This window comes from Strix aluco, chromosome 3, assembly GCF_031877795.1.
Source record: "Strix aluco isolate bStrAlu1 chromosome 3, bStrAlu1.hap1, whole genome shotgun sequence".
Classification (NCBI taxonomy): domain Eukaryota; kingdom Metazoa; phylum Chordata; class Aves; order Strigiformes; family Strigidae; genus Strix; species Strix aluco.
In genome coordinates, this window is record NC_133933.1 from 812,865 (window position 1) to 837,142 (window position 24,278).

Sequence of the window (24,278 nt, forward strand, 5' to 3'; positions counted from 1 at the left end):
CTGCCGCGGCGCCGCCGAGGGGACGGCGGCGGCGGCGGCGGGCGGGGCGGGGCGGCGGCCAGGGCCCGCCCGCGCCCCCTCAGCGGCCCGGGGACGGGCTCCGGCAAAAACGGGGGACGCGGGGAGCGGGAGGGCCCGTGCTGTTAGTGACGGGCGGGGAGGTGCGGGCCGCGGCCGTAGAAGAGCTGCGGGTCGAGCTGCCAACAATTTCGCCCATTAAAACAACCCCCTTTTTTTAAAAAAATAAAATGATCCTAAAAGCTGGGAGCAGCACAAAGCACCGCCCCTGCGCACGCTTTTAGTTTTAGGGGCAGTCTGTGCGGTAAGAACACAGCTTGCAGGGCCGAGAGGTGAACTTGCGGAAGAAGAGGTTTCCCTCCCCTCACACAATCGCAGCAAGGTTATTCTGTGGCACCTCCTTCGGCTACTCTAACCTTTCACAGCCTCTACCTTCATGTGCCTTTCGCTGCACTTTCCCACGCTTCGTCCAGCTGTACAGAAGGCTCAAACGCTCAACTCAAGTTGAAGCTGTTCGAGGAAGCTTCTTCATGAAAGAAACATGCTTAATTAGTCCTTACAAACACTGTACAATTTAGGACAGACCACTTGCCAGGCAGTTCAGAGTTCATAAATCTTAGTTTTCCGTACTAAAAACTAGCTACACATTTCCTCTCTACTAAGAAATAATTACATTTCAGTGTTTGCATGGGAATAGGGGAAAAGAAAAGAAGACAAAAGCGTGCAAGAAGTCCAGCTGTGTGAAACAGCGGGGACTTTGGGAAGGAGGGGACGCTTGAAAGTGTCTCTGAACGCAATCTTTGAGGCTCTGAAAGGGAAGGGAGATGGGAGGGCAAGTGCTCCCCAGGCCAGGGTGTGTCTCATTCCCAGACAAAGCAAGACTTTTCTAGCTCTTGCCTAATGGTGAAAGCAGTTACACCGGTATAGCTCTTACTTACAAGACTGGCATTGCTCTGGTGTAAATTCAATCTTGTTCCAGACAAAGGGAAAGAAAGAGTTTACTACAGAATACACCACTACAAGTAACTATGTGCAACTTTTCCATACATTAGAAAAACACACTCTAGGCAGATTTAGAAAATTTACATCTATGTAACAATTAAATCTCAGCTTTTGGTCTGACATCCATTGTAACAGGCCTCCTTAAGATTTACTGGCTGTCACAGACTCAGTGTGCTGAATGGCACTGATCACTGCTTGGTGCAGTTTTCGATCACCTGCACTGGTGTAGCTGAACAGCTGAAAAGTCTTTTACATTCCTTAAGATGTTTGAGGACCTGTCAGTCTGCTTACTTAACATCAGCAAAACAAGCCACCTCTGAGAAAGGTTAAGAGAAGCACCCTTAATGGGGTTCTGTGGATCTAGGGTTCAAGCCCTTCTTTTCATCTTTAACAGGGGCCATTCGAGACACACAATAATGAGTTTTCTTTGCAGAAGGTGGTAACTGTAAGATACACCTCTGAAAACCACCATATACGCTTATACCGTATACAATAGAGGAACATAACTTTAGAATATGTGCCTCATTTCATTATGAGTAAGTCAGTAACTGTACAAAGGACAGGTTATGTTAGTGGTTTGACCCACCAATGTTTTGAGAATCACATCAAGCAGTTAACAGCTGGGTTCCACACAAGCCTTCGCCGCTACACCTCTGTGGCCTTTTCCACATTACATGGCCCGATCCCCTCAAGGTTTTACACCTCAGGCATATTTCTGCCTCAGTGAAAGCTCAGCGAAAAGAAAAACCCACAAGAAGAAACACGAAAGCCAATGGCCACAGCATATTGGTACTTCAGGACGTTTGCCACTCGCAAACTCCCCTCTGCAAGACTTCTACGCAGGTTCTGCAGCTCTTCAAACCAAGTGCTGAAGACTAAGTATGACCTCTCCTATTCAAGATTAAACAGTACTTCTCCAGATACACAGAATTGTAAGAAAGCACAGCAGAATATTCTGGAGTACATTCTTATCTATCATGGTAACAGCTACAGAGGGAGCAGGAGACACCCGAGCCAAAACAGGCATGAAAAACTATTTCTCTGCTTAAGCTGCGAAATAAATCTCTGACCTCTCCAGGCGTGAAATCAATGACCTCTGTGGGAAGATGCCACTCCAGAACACACCCAGATTGCATTCCCTTGGACACAGGGCTCCTTTTTGCACAGAACAGCATCCAGGACTCTGCAGCCTGGTATGCTAGAAACTGCAGCATGATCTTGTCATCTATACCAATAAGCAGCAAATCAACTCTGAAAAAGATGTGCAAGGCTTGCCCCAAGAGCTCTTAGAGATCTGATTTAAAACCAGGGTAAATACAACACCAGGAGAGCAATACATCTGAAACCTTGCATGGTAACATTCAGAGAAAGCAAAGCAGCACTGTTTCATTGTGGCATTGCACCTGCCAGTAGCTAATCTCTCCCCATCGTCACAAAGTGACAAGATGTAGCTGTGCGAATTCTCTGTTCTTCATCAAAACAAAGAATTTAGTTAGGGTAGGCTGCAGACAGAGCAAGTCATCAAGTGTCATAACATAAGTAGCAGGGAGCTCTAGTTTTTTTTGTTTTCAGAAGCAAGACAGACAACTCATTCCTAAATCACATAAAATTTCTTGGAGTGAAATTAAGGCTGTATCATTCCCTCTGGCATGTAATCCCAGAAGTACAATTAGGCCAGCTCTTATGCTTTTATTACAGTACTTGTAATATTTATTGCTTGTGTTTAAAGATAACCCAGCTCCTGATGCTTTCTGCCTGTGTCAAAATTTCAGCTTTGTCAGATAAACACATTTCTGACTCTCTTGACCTGGTGTAATGCTGCAGCTGCCCAGCTTCACTTTCCACAGCAATTCCTTCCAATGGCGCCATTCAAGATGGGTCATTACAGCAGCTAATTATTTAGGGCAGTAGAGACAAAAGTCATCATTTCAAACATTAAAAAGCAGCCAGTGCAATCGGGCTGAGCTTGCTCTCTCAAGCACTATTAACCTACCTGCTCTCTAAGCATAGCTGATACCATCTGAGAGTCAAGTACCTCCTGCCACGGTCCAACCTGCTGCTACTGACAGCTCTTGGGTGAACCCGGGATGTCTGAAGGCAGCCTGCCTTCCCTCCAGCAAGGTTCAGACTAGCACACACTTACTCAGTACTTGGCTCCCATCGAGCTTCTCTCCTCAGGTAAGAGCAGCTGGTTTGTGCTCCTCCCAGACACTTTACAAGCATATTTTTTTTCCTGCCCCTTCCCATAGGGCCTAAAAGTTGTTACAAGTGCAGAAAGTCAGGCTGACTGTACAGGTTCTGCCACAGGAACTTGAAAGTCTTTTTTCCAACTTTTATCATTTAACAAACAGAAAATCCCCCAGCACTCCCACAGTCAATTTACTGAGACCACCACCTACCACACAAAGCATTATTAGTCCTGTTACTGCAGACAAGAAAATACCTTTACAGGAAAGAATGGGATTCTTTTGGCTCCTAAATCATCAATTTTCAGATTCAAATGCAAGCATCCCACTAATGTGCTAGCTAAAAAAAAGCTTTTATATTTAGTATTTTATGTAGTATTTTCATACAGACAGCAATCACCTGTTCTGCTACAAAAAGGAGCCTTACAGAAATTATTCTACAACGAAAGCAGCTAAACCTTGGAAAACCACTCAGACTGGGGACGTCAATTTGTGAGAAGAGTTACACGAAACAGAAACATTTGAGCCTCTGTTTAGGAACTTCAACATTTACCTACATAATTTAATTAACACTATCCAGGATATGTAAGAAGCGAGGTATCAGTCACTTAAGTCACAGTAAGCAAGGACATCAGAATTATTACTAAGAAATAACAGAATACAGTCCTCAAAGAGGACAAGATTGCTAAGGATAATTTTCAACCTTATATGAAGACAGACAACTACAAAGAAGCAGGCCAGTCATTTCTTCTTTAATATTTTAACTTGATATAAAAAAAGAGCAATTTTTACTGTACATTCACATTTCTCCTCTCCCCAGTGCTTTGTTTTTTCTTTCAGGAGGTTCAGAGCCCACTTGCCATGAGGTGGGACATTGATTTTTAGGTCCACATACAAATTCGTTAACATCAGAAGGGACATCTCTTTGATTTTCAAAGCCTGTACCCCACAGTAGGAAAACAAGTACCTCTCGTGAGCCCCTGGGAGAGGTTTTGACATCTAAGAGACCAGTGAACCTGCTGATGGAACAGAATCAATGGCAGAATTCTGACACTCTTAATGAGGGTGTTTTAGGGGGAAGATTTATCACATCAATTCTTATTCCAAAAGAATTATTTTAACCTTGATGTTTTAATTATATATTTTACAATTCAGTGTTAATGAACCCAGATAACAAACCATGACATTTCAGCCAGGTTCTTTGTTTTGTCCCCCTTCTGCTCAGATGTTTTAGCAAGTCTGAACCCTATCACAGTTACTGAAGTATTTATCTGAAACAGCATCAAGCATATTAAAGGTGATACTTCTAAGTCTTTATGTTTTGCTCAACATTTCAATCTTGTACACTGGAAAGCCAGTAAAAAACTTTGGCCAAGTGTGCCTCTCAACCGAGTATACCGGATAATTCCTTCTCCCCAGGAATAATTGTTAAATACTTACTTCTCATCTTCACACTTCAGTTCTGAGATGATAGTGAGAAGAATCTTAAGGACTGAAATGTAACCTGCTCTTCAGTCTATACAATTTCATGGTTTTAGATTCTCATCTCACCCTTGCTACACAAGATAAGAGCACTGCTTATTTCTGGTTTTATTTTGAAAGAGTGTTTAATCAATCTGAAGACTTTGAAGTTCTACATCACCTTTAAGCATAAATAGTGTCTATTTTAAAAACATGATTCACTACCATCCACCTGCAGATTCTTGCGAAGACATCTACAGATTCTAGCAAAGGTCGCTTTTATTTCCACGATCACACCTTTTTTCCTGAAAGAGATAGAAAATACTCTGTAACCAACTAATGTCAAGGCATGAGATTCAAAAACGTTTCTTAAAAAAAGTAGTATTTTTTCAGCGAGTTTTCATTTCTTCTAGTGTTGCAAATCACTCCTAGAAGATTGCCACACATTGCCTTAAGTTATCACTGGTGCCTTGCACTTCCATTTGCCAATCTCATTGTGTAACTGCTCTTGGTCTTATGATCAGACACCTTCCTGTTCTACTAGCTTCCTATTGGGGGAAAAAATAACTGTACACAACATTTTGGGGAAAATTTTAGGCATAAGTCTATTGACAGTCAAATACATGCTGGGAAACTAGTTCTAGCAAAGAGCTTTGGGCATTCTATTAATTGACTGAGATTGACTGAAAAGTCTTCACTAATTGAGTCAAAAGTTTCAAGAAAGCAGCTTATTTTTTCTTCCCCTACCCTGCCTTTTTTTTTTCCTTTAAAAAAAAAAAAAAAAAAAAGAGTGGCAAGGTAGAGAAGAGGCAATACTTACACTGATGTTGTAGATTAACAAATAAGTTCATTTTTGGAGAAAGTAGGCTGTCTAGAATGCCTGAAACTGTCAAGGCATTTGAACCAATTTTACAATATCAAGCTCTTTATAACTGCAGCACCTGAAAGGGCAGTTGCTAATTTATGACATGCTGCAACGTAAGTGGCAAGCAGTATTTGCACACCACTGCAGGGTAACTGTACGATATAAGTAACAGACCAATACAATTCTTTACAACAGTTGTAAAGAAAGTACAGTACTGAGTTGTCTCCTATGCCCTTACCTGTCACTGGGATGAAGTAGAGGACTGTGGAACGGTGCCCCCCAAGACAATGCTGTTTTTGTCAGTTAGGGTTTTAAGCACAGTTGTGGCTGGTGACTGTAGAATTTTACGTGAAAGCCTCATTCTACCATCAGTTGGGTCACGTCCAAAATACTTAACCTGTTAAGAAAACAAACTACTCTAAGACTGACCAACTTAAAAGAGCTGGAAATAGCATTTTCATTACAAGGTGGTGGCTTTTTTTTTTTTCCAATTTGATGCTAGAAAAGCCATAAACATTAAGTACCATTTAGCTTATATTGCTTCGTCAAATTAATGTGGCACCTAGATATGACACAAAAAAAAATTAATTTGAAGCGATCAGGCCTTTAACCAGCACACAAAGAGAATCTGATATGGCAACAGATTTTCTTCATAAACACAAAATAAAAAATTCACTCAAATTCTAAAATGTGAACAGCAGTTTGTTAGTATCTTGAAGTTAAAAAAAATTTACCTGAATTTCTTGTCCAACTTCTAATCCTAGGGCACTAGGATGTCTAATCTAGAACAGAGTGTTTTTCAGAAAAATTTATTTCAGTGTGATTCATTTTGTAAGTTTAGTTATAGAAGTTCCTTGTTTTAGGGATTCTTCATGCTACACTTCAGACAATCATAGTGGCTCAACACTACCTTACAAATAACAGGTTTCTAAATGTTAAATAAGAAAGGGTATTGCAGATCTGAAGAATTTGGTTATGTGCATAAAAGCATCAACAGTAGGACCGTAGCAGGCATGTAGTTAGATTGTTGTTTTAAGTACAGGGTGAGCAGAGGTTAAACAAAAAGGTGCTGCTAATCTCACACGAGCTTTTAACATGAAATGGGCTCTAGAACAACAGTACGTGTGTTATCGATAATGCAGACTACATTTAGTGAGAATTGATTAAAAACCAATCTAAGTGTCTAGTTTATACCTGTATAAGCATGTCTTACCTTTCTCTGATCAAGTTGTGAATTATGAAGTAACACTGGTGTCATGTTGGGATACAATTTTACCATCACTCCAGAATCTCTGCAACAAAAACCAGCATGGTTATTTCAAATACACTGATCGAAGTCTGTACGTATTTCACTCCGCATATTGACCCCAAAGCAAGTAAACTTTTCATAAACAAGATTCTACTTCTCCCTTCTTAAAAGCCTTATATCAACTGTAACACATCCACTCATTTTTCCTTAATTGGAAGTGGATGGAAATTACTTATTTCAACACAGTATATTTCTGTAATAAGTACCATCCAAAAATGCATGTAATTTCAATCTAATATTTGCCTTGCAAAAAAGTAAAAAAGCAAATTCCTACAATCTCCCTCTGATACAAACATCAAAAAAGGTTTTATAATTTACAGAGACACTCTAATAACTGAACAATCAGCAAAAATAAGCAGCCGTATTAAGAAACAGAATAATTTTGACAGAAAACATCAGCAATGATGTAGGTGCCAATGTCACCAGCCTAAGTTTCGCATTCATAACAATCAATTACTTTATATGATGTTTAGGTATCAGGAATACAGCTACATAAATAAACTAATTTCTACTTTAACGCCAGCACGCTTTTCATACCTTATTTCAGTTATTGTGGCTGTATAAACTGCACCAAATTCCAAATTAACCTCCTGCTGTAAGGGGGGGGGGGGAGGGGAAAGAAAGAAGGGAAAACCATAAGACACAAATTCACAAAAACAAATTGAAAAAGCTAACAAAAGTCGGTCCTTACATCATCTTTGCAGATTTCATGGATAAATTCTCTTGCTTCATGCATAGCACTAGGTGTGGGAGCAAACACAGAATATGTCTCTTCATCCAGCTGACTTACAGTCACACCTTAGAAATAGAATTTAATGAGAGGATTTAGGTGAACATTACAGAATCACAGAATTGCTACTGTTTCAGCAAGCAGAAAAATTATATTCAGTAAATTCAGCAAAATGATTTTGCACACACTAAGACCAGAGAGTCCTAATCATTTCAAATATTCTTCTTCAGATTAGGCATTGGACAGCTTTACATGCAACTGAATGGAAACCATGTTACATGCATGCTTGCTAAATACCTGCACAAACTACGTGTTCCATGTAAGACTGTTCCTATTTGCAAAATTACTATTATAATCTTTTTGACAGGAAAAAATTCTTGAAAGAATTTTGGTTTTATGAATGAATCTCAGCTCCTATGAATAAATTTCACAGAGATTTGTAATAAAACTACAGCTTTCATTAATAGCAGATGGACATTAAAGCATTTCAGTCAGAACACAGCAAGATTGCATGGTAAAATTCTTTGCACCTCTAGACTAGTTTTCTGGCCAACAGACTGCATCGGCTTGTAACCGAGGAGAATTATGATTTTTTTTTTTCCTCCTTTTCGCCACCCTCGTCCCCTGAGAAGCACTAATCAAGCTAGCCAGAGCATTAAAAGAGTTTCAAGTACAAAGCAGCTAAAGCAGAACATCTACTTGATACTCTATAGACATCAACCTTTTTTAAATTTTTAACTTTCTAAAAGTAGGGAACAAGTGAAGAAGTTCTACTATATTAAGCAATAAAGGAAAGAATTTGCATTTACAAAAAAGTGGTCATAAAATAAATCTGATGTAATTAATAATATCACAGCAGAAATTCACCTCTGCTACCATGGGCTGACTCTTGGTTGAATATTACCATCATCATGTCAGACAGATGGGAAGGGTGGGCTGTGTCAAGTTTCCGTGGTTTGAGTTGTTTGAACAAAGGTTTTTAACAGTGTAGCTTCTCGGAAGTACTTAACACTTGACAAATTCCATTCATTCACTTCTGAGGCAAACCACAACATCAAGCTATAGGCTTAAAATTAAGTGATCTGTCAGTCTGCATTTATCTCAGCCAAAGCATCAGTGGCCCTATTTCGGAAACGGTAGCAAAAAAGGCATCAACTTAGAATTTGGCACTGAAGGCCAGGAAGGACAAACCACTGTGTAAACAAATAAAATTCATTTACTCCAAGAAATATAGAAAGGTCAGGAAACTTCTGTCATGCTACTAGCTACCTGTTTAAGCCCCAGTACAGGTCACTCCTGCAATGTGATAGCAAGGTGGATTTCTAACACATTGCCAGCATGTTAACAGTGGATACAAGCTCTTCACAGAATCCTAGGAGAACAGCTGATGAGCACCATAGAAAGAGCTCAGCGTCCCCTCTTAACCACAGCAAAGACAACTTTAGTTTCTAGGAAGAGAAGCTGTATAGATTTGATCTACGCTTCAGCATATTCATGATCAGACTTGCTTGACTTCAAACCTTTCATGCAACTCTATCTGTAACACCGTCCCTAGATGAACCTTTAACTGCCTCTTCTGCAAACCCTGAAAAACACCATCACGTGTGCACCAAACTTCTGGGAATTCCTGCTCCAAGACAAAATTTTACAGAGAGAATCTACACAACTAAGTGTAGCTGACGTTCACCTAGCTCTTCAAAACATCTCAAGATGCAGTACAGACTCAGTTTGTACTGAGCATTGGAATAGCTATACATGCAAGTCTGAAAACAAAGGCAAATGCTGTTTTGTTAGTCTGCAGCAGAAAGCACAAATTAAAAAGCACCTTTTTCTCTTAATAGTCCTTCCTATCTACTTATCAGGTTGTGGCTGCTGAAGCACAAAGGCCACTTTTATGGAGGTGGTCTACAGAGCCATTTGGGGAGTTTAAGTTTAGCTAATCACAGTTTCTGAAAGGACATAAAGATAGCATTAAGATTCAGCAATAGCTGTGCTAGAAATACCTGTGCTACCAAGATTCACTAATTAAAACTCCACACCAGTAATATTCATATAGAGAAGAGAAGCTAATAACACAGTAGGATAAATTATCACAGGAAGCAAGAATGTCTTACCAGTCTTTGCTTGAAGTTTTTTCAAATTATAGGCCCCAGGACCAACGAATCTTAATCTTTTTGATAACGGAACGTGGATAGTTTCTGAAAGAACATTTAAAAATACTTTGAAATGCTAACTATAATAATCTTGAAAGCTATCACAAAAGATAAGTCACATTCATTTAGATTTTAATCTTCTGTAGCTACTTGTATTATTTGCTGAACACTGATGTAATTACTTTTAAGAACTGAAATAAATGAGAACATAGAATACAAATACTTTGGTGAGTGTAAATTACCTTAAGACATACCAATACTGACATCTACATCCATTCTGACTTTGTGAATTTCACATAACTTCAGTTTAACTTTGTTTTCTACTGTACAGTGGAAGAGTACAGTGCTGCCCCCCCACATGGCAATGAAAAAACCCATACAAAATTCACCTCAAAAAAACCCAAAGGAAAAATAACCCCAAGAGGCAGGGGCAGAAACATACAACAAACATTCATTTTAAAAAGGCTGTTTTAAGCAGCAGCTTATTGTTAAAAAGATAACTATAGAAGATAGGCTTTCTTATCAACACACAATTAACATTACCTACAACTGGTCCACTTTCTTTTCTGTTAGGTCTGGGTTTTGCCAGCGTTTGGTTCATGATTTGTAAAATCTCCCTCTTTGCAGCTGTGGGAGTTAAGGGGGGAAAAGGAGGAAGAAGGAAAAAATAAAGAGTTTCATACAAGGTTAAAAAAAGTTGATGCAGTTTTTGTTATAAAGTAAATAAATATCCGTTCATAAAGTCTGCCTCCTGCCTAACCAAAGTTACTATCAGGAATTCTTAACACATTTTGGGTAGCGCGTGTTTGTTGCAGTACAACATTCTGCTCTGTGTACACAAAACCTATAGCCTTCAGCACATTTATTGATTTTATGCAGCCTGGAACATTACATACTGTTCTGTTTCGGTGTGTTATTTCAATAAATCAGGGTGCTGATAAGAGCAACAGGGTGCAGCTTCGATTAGTTATGATACACTGGCCTGGAACTTTAGTTGAGCTGCTTGAAGTGAAACACCACTGAATAGGAATTACTAGTTCTTACATTTTACTAAGGGTTTTCTTACTAAAATCTTGCTAGTACAAGCAAGAGAAAAGTTTCAACTTGAAACTAGTTAAATTCTTATTAAAGCTTGTAGCTTCAGTTTTTCACATGGCTCAAGACTTTAGCTTCACACATGAGAATATAGAAAGCAGTAAATTTCCGAAGTAAATGTAGCTGAATTTACAGTAAATGAGCAGTAGTTTGCTGTTCTTTTCATAACATTATTCTGTTAGATTTAAAAAAAAAGTCACGCAATAGGATGCTTGTGTGTTAGTCCAAATCCATTTTAGTTACGGTAACACTTAACCTATTTAATGAGCAACAGATGCTCCTCCCTCTCACAACTTTCACCAAATCCAAAGCAATCCAGAGTTTCAGGGCACAAAGCTGTACTGCAGCCTTTACTGCCCATGTTATTCACACGGCATCAAGCGGCTACATCTTAACCGTGAACTCCCTGAGATGACACGGACTTTACTGAAGTTCTAAGGAGTCTCTGCTCAATAGACATTTAAAAATTGGTCTGAAGTTACTTTAAAGTTAGCTTGGAGAGTATTTTTAACAGCCCCTTTTACTGATTTATTGCATTGCAAAGAGGAAATGTTTTTTCACCCCAACTCACCACATATGGTTTGAATACAGCATGTCAAAAACTTTACAAACTGACACAGCTTAGTAATATTGTACTTCTATCAGTCAAATCCAAAATAACGTGTGTAAATATTTCATAATATAGTGCTCTACCCTGATGTTACTCTTTTGTATAAGCTTCCATCCCCCCCCATTTGCTATGCCACTAACTTTATGGCATTTTTCAGAACAAGTCACCCATTGTACTAAACTGGTGACCATTACTATCACACCATTTGCAGGGAGTAATATTTTATTCTCTTCTTCTTAAGAGTAACATCCAAGAGGAGCAAACAATTGCACCAACACCATACACAACAATATGAAACTTAAGCGTGGTAGGAAGGGCCTGGCATTTTGGCAACTGAATTCCCTCCTGACACAAAAAACTATTTCATATGAAGTGCCTATATTGAAGTATAATAGACAACACCCAGACCAGACCAGTTTTTTTGAAGACAGCAGCTTTTTTCCACAATGAGAACAAAAAAAATTTAGTTTCATAAAACTTAGAATTTAATACCATTTATCATTTAGTATCATAAAATGGGTGCAAATACAAATATGGACCTACCTGTAGCTTGCTGAATAGCTTCCATTACAATTTTTATTGGTATTCCTGGCAGTTTTAGATCAACCTAGTATGAAAAGAGCTAAATTACATCAATATGAAAGTTTTTTAGAGACAGAGTTCCATTTTAGGAAGACTTAATATTGCAATACCTGCAAGGCAGTTACTCCTTTATTAGTACCTGCCATCTTGAAATCCATATCACCATAGTAATCTTCAATTCCCTACCAGCAGAGACAGAAAGAAAACAAATTGGAGTAACTTTATCCCAGTGTCAAGTCTCATTATACTGAAAGTACATTCTGTGTTTCAATAAGACAAAAAGAAGTTCTGCGGACTTGGAACTACTTCCGCATCTCGCACATTTTTCCTTCAGTCTTATTTTGGTGTTCATGATGAACACCGTTCCTTTCTCTCCTTATAAATGAAGAGCTTTTGTGGGCTGGTTTATTAACAACAGATCCCCAGTCGATTTTGTACTGTCAGTGGCTGCCACAGGAAGAGGCGGCAGCAGCAGCATGATAACATGTGTTCCCCCCTGCCCCAACAACTTTGCAAAGTGCTCATTCTTCATCCAATATACTGTGTTTTTTCAGTAAATTATTCAACAATTATTAATCTCTTTCTCCTAAGAAGAGGAGAGAGTAAGCATCAGAGCTTAAAAGAAACACAGAGTAATTACAAAAAAATAAGAAACATGACTGGACATTTCATAGAGATTTTTTGAAATAAGGCAGGAGTTCAGGACACGAAACAGAGAAGACAAAGCTACTCAATGTTTCCAGTAACGTACGTTCCAGAATTCACAGGGTACAATGTTGCAGAAGGTGGTCATAGAGGGCATTTTACAGAATTAAGCAGCAATAAAACAACAATGTTAGAAACACTCACCAAGATGTCTGTCAGCAAACGATAGTCCTCAATATCTCCTTTTTCCAGACTGCATTTGGTAATGAGACCTATTGCTACACCTGCCACTGCACTTGATACTGGAACTCCTAATAGTGGTAAATAAAAATACATTTTTATAACCTTTGGTCATTTCCAAACCCTATTACACATAATCATATGTAGTTTATCCTTTTAAGTGCCATATTTTGTACCTGCATCCATTAATGCCAAACTTCCACCACACGCAGAAGCCATTGAAGAGGACCCTAGAGTTTGAATGGGGGGGGGGGGAAGAGTTGTTAAACATGTTTCATACTTCTGACCAAAAACTTGCTAGTGATATTTTTCAATGACAGTTTGAAAGTTACCTCACTGCTAGCTAGAAAATACTATGTAGCAACACACATACTACAATAAATAACTGCAATTAGGAATTTTCTGTAGCATAAGTATTTTTAACAAGAAATGGGTAATACAGTTTGAATCTTTCATGATACCAATAAAGCTCAACAAGCATCATGATTAAATATTCTAGACAAGAAATCTGTGGGCTTTGCAGGAAGCTGGAAATGGGACTCCTTCCCTTTCTCCAGTAACCCTTCTCCCAGCCACCTAACCTCACTACAGTGCTAGGAAATAGGAGGTGGACCTCAGGGAGCTTCTTGTGGCACAGGGGTATCTACAGAAAGGTGAGATGGATAGTTCTCCCTCAAACCGGGGACATGGGAAACAACAGACAGCCAGGAGAAGCCGACTCCGAAGTCAGTGAGGGTAGCAGCTGTGATTTGACACTGAAGAATGGGTCCCAATACATGCTGATTTATTTTCCTCACTCTGTAGCATAAAAATGCTCATACTGATACTGTGCCATTACAGAAACTGAAAGAAAGGTCCATTGTTCATGACTATATACACCCTTCTTTTTCAAGTACTTCAGGCAATAGAGCTATCAAGATTAAGAAGGTTAGAAGTGAAATCTATTACCTAAAATGCTTAGAACTCAAGTTACCCAAACTTGAGCTTTTTTAAGAACCGAATTTAGACCTAACACTAGGTTAAAAAGAAGAGGATCATAATACCATTTGACTCCAAGACCTCAGAAGTAACTCGTATAGTGAATGGGAAATCCTGGGGAATGACTGGTTTCAAAGCTCTTTCTGCCAGTGCACCTGTTTAAAAAAAAAAACCAAACAAAACACCAAATGATCCATAAATAAAAACAATCAGACAACATATTAAAACTTACAGCATGGGACTTCTCTGGTCTGAACTTACCATGTCCAAGTTCTCTTCTGTTCATACCAGTAACTTTGCCAATCTCATTAGTTGCATAAGGAGGGAACTGGGAAGTAAAAACATGCGTATACAGAAAATTAACTAATATTTTTTCACCATTTCAAAAATATACACTTAGAAAAAGTTCTCTGAAGTTTTTGTGCACCTCAAGGGTAAAAACAAATTAAGAACATAATCAAACTGCCACATGACTTCTATCAGTCACTTAGTTTGCAAACCAGGACCAGTTTAGGTAGTGTTTAGTAGATGTCTTCACTTTCACAGAACAAAAGGGAATGAAGCAGTTGCAAGGTATTTGAAAAACAACACAACAAGCTTACTCCAATTAAACTTGTCAAACAACATATCAGAAGTCTTGTTTCTGTCATACAGATAACGGAACCAGATGTGCTTGTTGCCTGTACAAAATACTCTGGGCAAGTTCCGAAGGCTGAGAGATCCAAGAAGTGAAAGCACTTATTTACTACTGGTGTAGTATGTCAGCTGAACATATTAATAGAGCTTACTAAAAATAATAGAGCAGGCTAATCCTGGTTTCAGTGATAATCCACTCTTAGGGAGCTAATCTAATGTTAAGATATTATAAAGGCTGTATAAAATGGCAATTGCCAAATTATCTAGTGCTTTTTAGGAAACCAGCACTTTTGTTCATAAATTGCAGTAGAAGTTCACATATGAATTATAACTAATAAATTTTAGAAATTCTAGAGATAATTTATGTCCTTGGAAGTGATCAATTTCACCTTTAAAAGCAGGACTTGAAGCCCTTCTGTGAATCACACAGAAAGCTGTGGCACAGTAAAACACTCACCTCATAATGCAGCATGAAGTTTTTGTCTTTTATTCCACTATTAATTAAAAACAAGACCATGTCAAAAAGAAAGCAACCAAACATGTCTTACATACAATAGGCAATACATAAGATTATATACAAATAGACCCTGCAAAACCAAAAAATCAATAGATTTGCTGATCACTCACATTTTTCCTAAGGGTTTCTAAGTAGTAAACAAATTAAAAAGCATAGTCTACAAAAAAACTCCTCATGTGTTAATCATCATCATTAAAACCGTTTCCCTAGCTGTTTAGAGTACAAGAGGCCCTATCAGTTCCTTATGCTGGTTTCTGTGTGTCTGAAGGAATTAAACAAAAAAAATTTCAATGGAACTTCAAGAACATCATCATCTTACTGTACACATCGCAGTAAGGACTCGGAAACATAAGCACTCAAGGAAAATTGAAAGTCTCTGTAACCACAAGATAACTGCATTAAATAAAAAAGACTCCGCTCAAAAAAGTTACTGAAGTATCACAAAACTTGAGGCTTAGCAATAAACACAAAAATAGCTAATCTATAAAGAAAGTTGCTTCAAGTCAAGACTTGCTTGTAGTTTCATACAGAGGCAATTCAATTCATGAAGCAACCTAATGACTGCTAATTAAAACCCATTATTTAGCACAAACTCATTTCCAAGAACACCAAAATTGCAGAATATGGACAAACACCTCTAGGCCAAAAACCATAACTAAAGCAAAGCTGACACAGTAAAATGTAAAAGCTCCTGCACTGGTGGGTGGAGATCACTGAAATGCAGCTTTAAAGTGAATAAGTTTCCCCTCCCCAACAAATTAACCTTCAGCAATAAAACGTTAAGGGCACAAGGACTTGCTTGCTACATCTAAGTTAAATTTGCCTAACTTCATTAAAGAACACCACAAATGTTTTCACCCTCTGAACATTTGTATTTTGAGACAAAATAAGAATATCTAGATAGGTTGATTCAGCTGGGGAACCACCTTCCCCCAATTATCTGCTTTTTTATTTTTTTCCCATTTGAACCTAACTTGACAAACAGAGCAGCAATTCATGGGCTACGCACATCCAACCTGTTGAGCAAAACTTCAAAACTTGTGAGAAATAGATTAACTGAGTAGAATACATACCAATTTCCAAGTGTGATGATGAATACTTGTAACAAAGACAGACTCAGCTTTTATCAATCATTTTATTTACAGAGACTTGCTATATGGACAGAATGTTACAGATTCAAGAGTAATTTGCTCTTTTCTTGCTCTCAAAACCAGACTGGAGGTTAACTGTAATACTCTCCAATTTCAAATGCGTGTCTATGGAATTAATGCCACCTTAACAAAAAACAGCTGCCAAGATCTCTTGAAAACAGGCCACTTCAAAGTCTGATTTTACACATTTTTCAGTCCTAATGAATACATATATAAACACTGATGTTCAAGAAACTTTCATCAGATGTGCTTAAATGCTCACCCTCTTTTATTACCAGTGACATAACACCAAAGATACACGTACCTCACTGCTGTTGAGATAAGATCTGATTTTACGCTTGATTCTAGAGAGTCAAATGTAACTGTACAGAGAACCTAGAATAAAAAGAGAGAGGGTGTTATTTTTAGTGGGCTAAGAGGGGAAAACACTGACGAGTACATCACTGTTTGCAACTAATCCATGTACCCTGTAATAAGTCAGACCAATGGCTGACAGTCTTCTAGGAAAATGAACTATAAAAATATAGGAGACCAAGTCTCACATAAAATCTTAACTCAATTCACCCAACATTTGACACTTTGGCAAAAAGAGGAAAAAAAAAACATCTCGAAGTGATTTTTGCACAATTTCCCTATTTAGTCCAGGTTACATACGAAGTTCTTCTTAAAATATTTCTCATAACACAGAAAATTTAGTGCTGCCCTACATACCTATGACCCACTGAGACACCCGTTTTTCTAAAAATTAACAGCATTATATTTTACATGAAAAGCTTTTGTTTCAAAAAATACCTTTAACATAGAAGTCTACATTGAGGTATGGAAGAGATATGATTTTGGATTTATCTTATTAACAACCAATTCTACTTCAAGTCATGCTGAATTGGAAAGCTTTCTCCTCATACCACCTCCCTGCAAGACAAAACCCAACCAACCAAAAATTCTCCAAATCTGCCAACCTGAACAAGAAGAATCCTTACAACATCTAACCTGGGTTACTAAACATTCTTCAGAAAATCTGAAAACAGTAATCCTTACCAGACTCTTTCTGGGCACATATGGTTAGAATTTTATCCCAACATCTGTACTGTTCATATAGCAAGGAACCAAGTTTTGTCTACTGTCTTAATGGGTTCAGATATATTTTAATTATATATAAACTGTTTTCTAGTTATTACTATTTGAATGTGAAGAAAAAGGAACCTTTGCATTTAGATGAGAGATACAAGTCTTTCAGTTTCTAATAAATTAATTCATAATTTCTGATGTTTAAAGATACTACCTGTGTTTGACCTCTCTGAAATAAGGCTGATCCATGAAGCATTTTAAACATGTTCACTTCACATTTAATATCTCTGAGGGAAGTCAAGTCTCTCCCGTCACACCTGAAGTTACAAGCAGAAATTATGAGATCAATGAAACTATAGTCTTGGTTAAAATGTTGGCAGAATTATGATTCATTAGGAGTTTGATATATTTACCTTTTATATTCATTCAGAACAAGATTTCTAAAAATATCCTTTGAAACCACACTGAAAGATTCCATGATTTCATAAGGCTCAGCCTCTGGAAATTTTTCTGGGTAGAAAAAAGAAATTGCATCTGAAGTTGGAAAATTAATTCCACAGAACTTTTACAAAAATAGCTTAGCTAACAAGGACCACACTATAACTCTAAATAGTGCTAGCTCCATTTAAGCATTCTCTAACTATTAAGGAAGCAGAAAATAATACCTTTCAGCTGTTCTTCTGTTTCAAGCCTTATTTTGTTAATTGCTTCATCTCTAGAAATCTAGAACACAGGATTTGCAACCAGTTAACTCTACAAGGCAGAATAACAAAAGAGGTTTGGGTTGCTGGGTTTTTGTTTGTTTTAAAGTTCTATAAAACTCAAGGAATAAGGAAGAAGATTCTCACACAAATTCAGAGATCAGTCATGTACTGCCAACAAATATTCTGGTAGATAAGAATTTACAGAACAATTATTACTATTGCAAATATATGCAGAGGAGGAGAAGAGTTTTTACAAACATTGAAGAAACTAGATCTTACTAAAAATTTCATTATGATATTAATTAAAAAATAATTATATCATACTTTGATTACTTACTTTGTCATGGCTAGAATCTGTGAAGACCGCATAGATCTTGTTAAAAGCAAGTCTTTCAGAAGAAAAGAAAGAATTAGCTTAAAAACCACTTATATAATTAGTTTCTTTTGAGGAATCAGTGTTTGTTTTTATTAGCAATATGAAAGCACCATTATAAACCTTACTAGCTCCAGCTGTCCTTTCCGCCTGCTCTCCTGCCACCTCTCTGAAATTAGCTATCACTTCCACAGCAAGGCTCACACAGACCAACACCCTGGCTCCTCTCATCACCATGCCACAAGAACAGCATATTAACTTAAAATACTTCCACAGGGTTTTCAGGGTATTTGGTTTGCCCTGTCCTTCTTACTAAGTGTAAGACAAGACAGCTGAAGGCCATGTTCCTAAGGTTCTATGGAAAACACAGCAAGTAATCCTGAACATTCAAAACACACTATTTTGTCAAGCAAAACCCCCAAACTATCCCATCAAAGGCCATCTAATTAAATGATGGTTAAATAAGCATTTTGAGTCACTAACAGAATTAAGATCAGAATTATTTGTTCTGAACTTACTTCTTTGCACACTCCACAATCTCTTCCGGAGCAACAAACAGCTTCTGAACAGTTCTCTTGGCAACACCCTGTTCTTTCACTAGTTGTTGAATTCCCTGAATTATTTGCTGGGTATGCTTCACCCCTACTTTGATGGCATGACAGAAGTCTTGTTGCAATATATTCTCCGCTGTTGCTTCCAACATAACTATCAAGGGAAAGTTGAAAGTTAGGTAAATGACTATTTTATTGTTCAATAGCAATCTAACTCAAAATGAGGAAATACAGATTAAGCTACACAAATACAACGGAATTTACTTGAGTAGCCAGAAGTTATGTAACCTATCACCATTGTTTATTCCTACTATTGTGTAAAAATACAAGTTTTAAAGATTAGAAAAATATCTGTGAAAAGGCACCTACTTGATTTTCAAACACTCAACAGATACTGATAATTAACCTACTTACCAACTTGATTTTGTGGAGCTCCAGCAACAACTAAGTTTAAAGCACTAGAAGACATCTGTTTTCGAGTTGGATTGATTATAGTTTCTCCATCAACCAGTCCTACCCTTACTGCACCTACGAGGAAACTCCAGAAAATTAGTATTATAATAAGGAAGTTCTTTAAGGCATCATTTTACTTTGAAAACCACACATCTAAAAACAATAATTAAAGCTATGGACTAATTTTAAAATGTTACCATGTTAGCTATATATTAAGACCAAATCTGTAAAGCAAAATTATCTGTTCTTGATTTTCTTTTGGGTAGTGTTACCAGGCAGGGGATATAATGCCAAGTAGCATTACACACAAGGCTGGAAGTTTATCTGGGGTTTTTTCAGTCATTTGAGCACATGTTTTCTAGAAAAAAGGCAGGTGAAGGGAAAACACAGCTAAATATTTGTTCTTGGCTAGATCATTTCTCCTCCCAAAAAATATTCCCAATGAAATAAAGGTCTTCCTGAGTTCCTGGAAGAAAAGTATTCTTATCCAGCTATTTTCTAAACAATGCTTTTCAAGACTCAGTTTCTCTGAAGAAAAAAATTAAGTTCTTGGTCTATAAACTATACTGTTTCTGGATTATAAATCCTTCCAGAAGTGTATTTAGTCCAGGAAAAATAATGCTTTGAAGTGCAATAATCCTATCCATTGTAAAACGATTTTCAATACTTGAAACAAGACAGTGGACTTCAGATTCAGATTCTTGTTAAGAAAGCATGAACTGTGGCCTAAGTCTTCCATTATGTTCAAATCATCCACCATTTCAAATTATTTACTTACCAATAGGACCATTCCATGGGATATCAGATAATGCAAGTGCTGCAGAAGCTAGAGTGAAGAGATAAAAACCTGTATTAGAAAAACTGGATCACATTAAAAATCACACACAAGCAGTAATTTTTAACAGTCCTCTTACCTCCATTAATTGCCAGAACATCAGGATCATTGACGCCATCTACTGCTAAAAGATTACAAAGGATCTGGCATAAGATAAAAGACAATGAATAATTTTGACCTATACATTTTTATTAGCTGTAAATACAAAGCTAAGGACAGTAAAACAAAATATTCCACGTCTTTATACAAACTTATACTGCAAATGAAAATTTATTCAGGTATTTAAACTAGAAAGCTCACAAAATCCCCACTAATGTATAATATTGTATCACATCATATAATATATACTATCAGCCTTTCTTTCCTCTGTTATGTAGAGGATACTGGAATTTTGTTCCTGTATCTCTACAACAAAATTTGGAAACTAGCATGTAATAAAAATTATTTAAGACAAAGAGATGACAAACTAAAAAGCAGCAATACACTATCAGACTGTTTTACAGAGCGTAAACCACTCCTGCGTGATAATGAAAATTTATTTTCTTAAAACAGTGCCTACATCATGTGAAATTTTCATTCAATATACTCAAGTTTTCCATTCTGAAGGTCGCTATAGTTAAGGACAGTGACCATGACCTACCTGTGTATCATAGAAGTAGCCTACTGGAAAGAGTGGTCTGATTGACCGATCTGCAAAACAAATATTCAAAGACTAAGAAGAATTTGGTTTTCAGCAGTTAGTATTGTCTTGTAATAACCCCACAAGGAACCGACAAAATTTTTGGGGTCTTTCATGTAAACCAACAAAATAAGAAGAAAACAAGGCAGAGTGCCCAGAAGGAAATTTAGCATGGCATATCACCAACTCTAAAATTTCAGCAGCACCCAGTACAATAAGAGGTATTTGGGTGAGCATATCCACTGTCAGGTAACACAAGGTACAACCACTGAAAAAAGCCTTTTGTGCTTTAGGATCCAAATAATCTATTACATAGTATTTCACCAGAAATATCTTCAATGAAGAGACATAGTCCTCAAACACAGAAAAGCAACAGAAGCATGTATGTTCAAAATCTCACATTATTTCCATGATGCATAAAAATCATAAAATGCTTTGGGTTGGAAGGGACCTTTAATGGTCACTGTAGTCCAACCGCCCTGCAATGAGCAGGGACATGTTCAATGTGTAGATTTCCTATTAATTATTTCAGTCTCAAGTGTCTAGGGCTCTGTGTAACAGCATAGACCTTATAGGCTGCTCCCTCTCCTAATTATTTTTATTGGCATCTTAAGATGCTGATGTACCTGACATCAGTTTTATATAAACGTTGAATTTCAAGGCATTATCTTATACACGAATGGACATAACCATGATGGAGATTACTTTTCAAGCAGGATCAACAATTTAGCTTGGTTGTCTCTACCACCTCCCCAGAGAGATGTGTGACTGCAGGGGTAACATCTCTGCACTTTGGATGAGATCTTAGATACAATAATATCAACAAAGGTGACAACGAGATTTCTCAAGATCCAGGCTTATATATAAAGGAATATGCAAACAGCCCTAGTTGATAGAGTTTTAAAAATCAGTACTGATAAACAAGAAACTGCAAGTTTGTTTTCTTGTGACATTACTGCAGAAACAACTCTGCAAACAGCAGTTATAAATTGCTATCTTTTCAAACATTCATGAGGATATTACAACATATTTAAAATATACTGTGTTTCTGCCTACCTATTACTCTGCTTGTAAGAATTTCTTTATCAGTGGAACCGAGTTCTCTTCTTAGATAGTTTGTAGGAATTCTTCCTGCTGCTGCAGCTTTCTGACGATAGTCAACCTTTTAAAAACAAAACAGGGATTCCTAAAGACAACAGATTACTTATTTCAGAGCCACAGAATCATTCATGTTAAAAGGGAACCTCAGAAGGTCTATAATCCAATCCCCTGCTCAGAGGAAGGTCAGCTCTGAATTCAGGTGACATTATTCAAGGCTCTGTCTTGATGCTCAGATGGACCCTCCCACTCTGTATCATGTACAGACTGCCCAGCCAGTCAGTCCCCAGCCTGAACTGTTGCAGGGCATTAGGGCAAGCCAAGCTCAGGGCTTTGTGTTTGTCTTTACAGAATTTTACAAGATGTCCGTCAGTCCATTCCTCCAGCCTCTGGACCCTCTACATGGCAGCCCTGATTCTCAGCATATCATCTGCACCCCCTCAGTTTGGTGTCATCTGCAAACTTGAGCAGGAATTCCAGGTCACTGATACAAGTATGAAATAGGATGTGTTCCAGGAGAGACCCTTGAGGAACTCACTATTATTCAGCCTGAAAGCAGAACATGTATCATTAACCCTTAATACTCACAGTACTTTCAGCCCCATAATCCAACCAGTTTTCCACAGATCTAAAATATAACGTCTGAACTTGGGTGTTGTGGTAGACAAAGTACACCAGGCTTTTGTGGAAGGCCTTGCTAAAGTCAAGGTAGACAACCTCCAGTGCTCATCCCTCAGCCATAGATCTACTCAGTTTATCACAGACTGCTGTTCTGAAGTCCAGGGTCTACAGTCCTGACTCCCCGCAGCATCCTGAACTCCACTATTTACTGATTACTACTACTACCACCACTGATTATCACAAAATTAATTTTGTCATTAGTACTTACCACTAATGGCATAAACTGAGATGCAGAAGGCTTCGTTTTACTGACTGCTGTGACCATTACTGCTGTGTCACCTAGCTGGATCAAGAAAAAACAATAAACTGAAGTTACCCGCAACCAAAATATCATCTGAAGTCCTAAACTTACTCACAAACTAAAACTCCAGAATAGCTTTTGAAGAAAACAACTACATAAACCCATGCTTCGCACCATTAATTTTGTTTTACAAACAAAATTTCCTCTTACAGAACACATCTGTACGTTCATTAGGGATTAAATTGCCCCTTGAGGCTCTGATGTCCTAACAGTGAATGCTCAGATGCAGAAATTTTCAAGTTGCACAAGTTTTACCTTTTTTTTTTTACCTGAACAACAGCTGATCCATCAGCAAACCTAGCAAGTTTTCCAGAAGACAGCTCCATCTTTCTATTCGAAAGAAATAATCTGTTACTCATGGTGAATTCAAATAACTTTTCCAGTAACTTCTGTGCTCATTTACAGCACCAACAGTACTGAGTGTAGACTACACTTCGTATCAGACAAAAATCCTCGATAGGTATGGAAACTGAAACTCTTTGACCAAAACCCACCAAATCCCCTTAACTTTAATGTGCTTTTGCCTCGAATGTCCTGCTTCTTTCACCTTGAAGCAAAGGCTTGCAGCCACATCGCACGTCACTGAAAGCTACCTACATGGCTTAGAGACAAAACGCTCTGTTCACCCTGGAAGGTGAATCACCCACCTGTTCAAGCCGGGTTTTAGTCTTGCCACTAGAAAACGCCAGTACACACCTGCTGTACCCTCACACGCAGAGGGGAGCTGCTTGCACACCCACAAAACCCCTTTTCCCACCACAGCTACAAACATTCTCTCTTCCGTTGAGGAAAGAGAAGGAAATACACCTGCTCTTCACCCCCTGAGTGAGGAACGGCCCGCAGGAACGTCGGCACCAATTTCTCCTCACGTTTGTTTAACCCACCAACCCCAACAGCTCTTTCCACTAACTCCGGGGCCGAGTCCGCCAGCCCCCTACCCAGAGCCGGTACCGAAAGCCGCAGCCGAGGCTGAGGGAGCGGGTGGCACCCGGCACGCCGCTCCGCTGCTCCCCCACAACCCCTCACCTGCCCCCCACGTCCACCGTCACGGGCCGGCAGGGCCCGGGCTCCGCCGCAGCCCCGCGGGCGGGCGCCGGCCGCAGCACGCAGCCCTCCGACAGCAGCAGCCGCCGCCGCCATCCCGCCGTGGCCCCGCCGCCGACGGTCAAACCGCCGAGGGCGACGCGGCGACAGCTCGTGGCGGCGGCCATGGCGCCGGCGAGGAAGAAGGAGCCAGACGATTGGCTCCCGGCAGCGGCGGGGGGCGGGCGGCCGCGCAGTAAAGTCGAAGCGGATTGGCTTTCGTAGCGGGAGGTTCCTTTCGCTTCCGCAGCGCGGGCGACTCCCTGCGCCCCCT

At 38.7% G+C, this 24,278-nt stretch overlaps 1 protein-coding gene across 3 annotated transcripts; it reads right to left on the reverse strand.

Annotated features, from left to right (window-relative positions):
• Positions 1-3,941: 3,941 nt before the first annotated feature.
• PNPT1 (polyribonucleotide nucleotidyltransferase 1) lies at positions 3,942-24,132 on the reverse strand. Of its 3 annotated transcripts, XM_074817106.1 has the most exons (29): positions 23,948-24,132; positions 23,191-23,251; positions 22,829-22,903; positions 21,898-22,003; positions 20,803-20,852; positions 20,242-20,305; positions 20,106-20,153; positions 19,289-19,402; positions 18,842-19,028; positions 18,288-18,339; positions 17,912-17,969; positions 17,660-17,756; positions 17,461-17,563; positions 16,483-16,553; positions 14,968-15,004; positions 14,136-14,202; positions 13,940-14,029; positions 13,073-13,126; positions 12,861-12,967; positions 12,122-12,193; positions 11,973-12,036; positions 10,268-10,351; positions 9,686-9,769; positions 7,533-7,639; positions 7,379-7,434; positions 6,746-6,824; positions 6,267-6,314; positions 5,771-5,929; positions 3,942-4,972 (listed from the first exon to the last, which is right to left on the reverse strand). In XM_074817106.1, the coding sequence occupies exons 1-28, from the start codon at positions 24,130-24,132 to the stop codon at positions 5,774-5,776; spliced, it is 2,376 nt and encodes a 791-aa protein (XP_074673207.1). In that variant the 3' UTR covers positions 3,942-4,972; positions 5,771-5,773. The 3 variants fall into 3 exon arrangements, with proteins under 3 accessions (XP_074673207.1, XP_074673209.1, XP_074673208.1); XM_074817108.1 differs by lacking the exon at positions 23,948-24,132 and having other exon boundaries at positions 22,829-22,899; XM_074817107.1 differs by lacking the exons at positions 23,191-23,251; positions 23,948-24,132 and adding an exon at positions 22,086-22,488.
• Between the last annotated feature and the right edge of the window lie 146 nt (positions 24,133-24,278).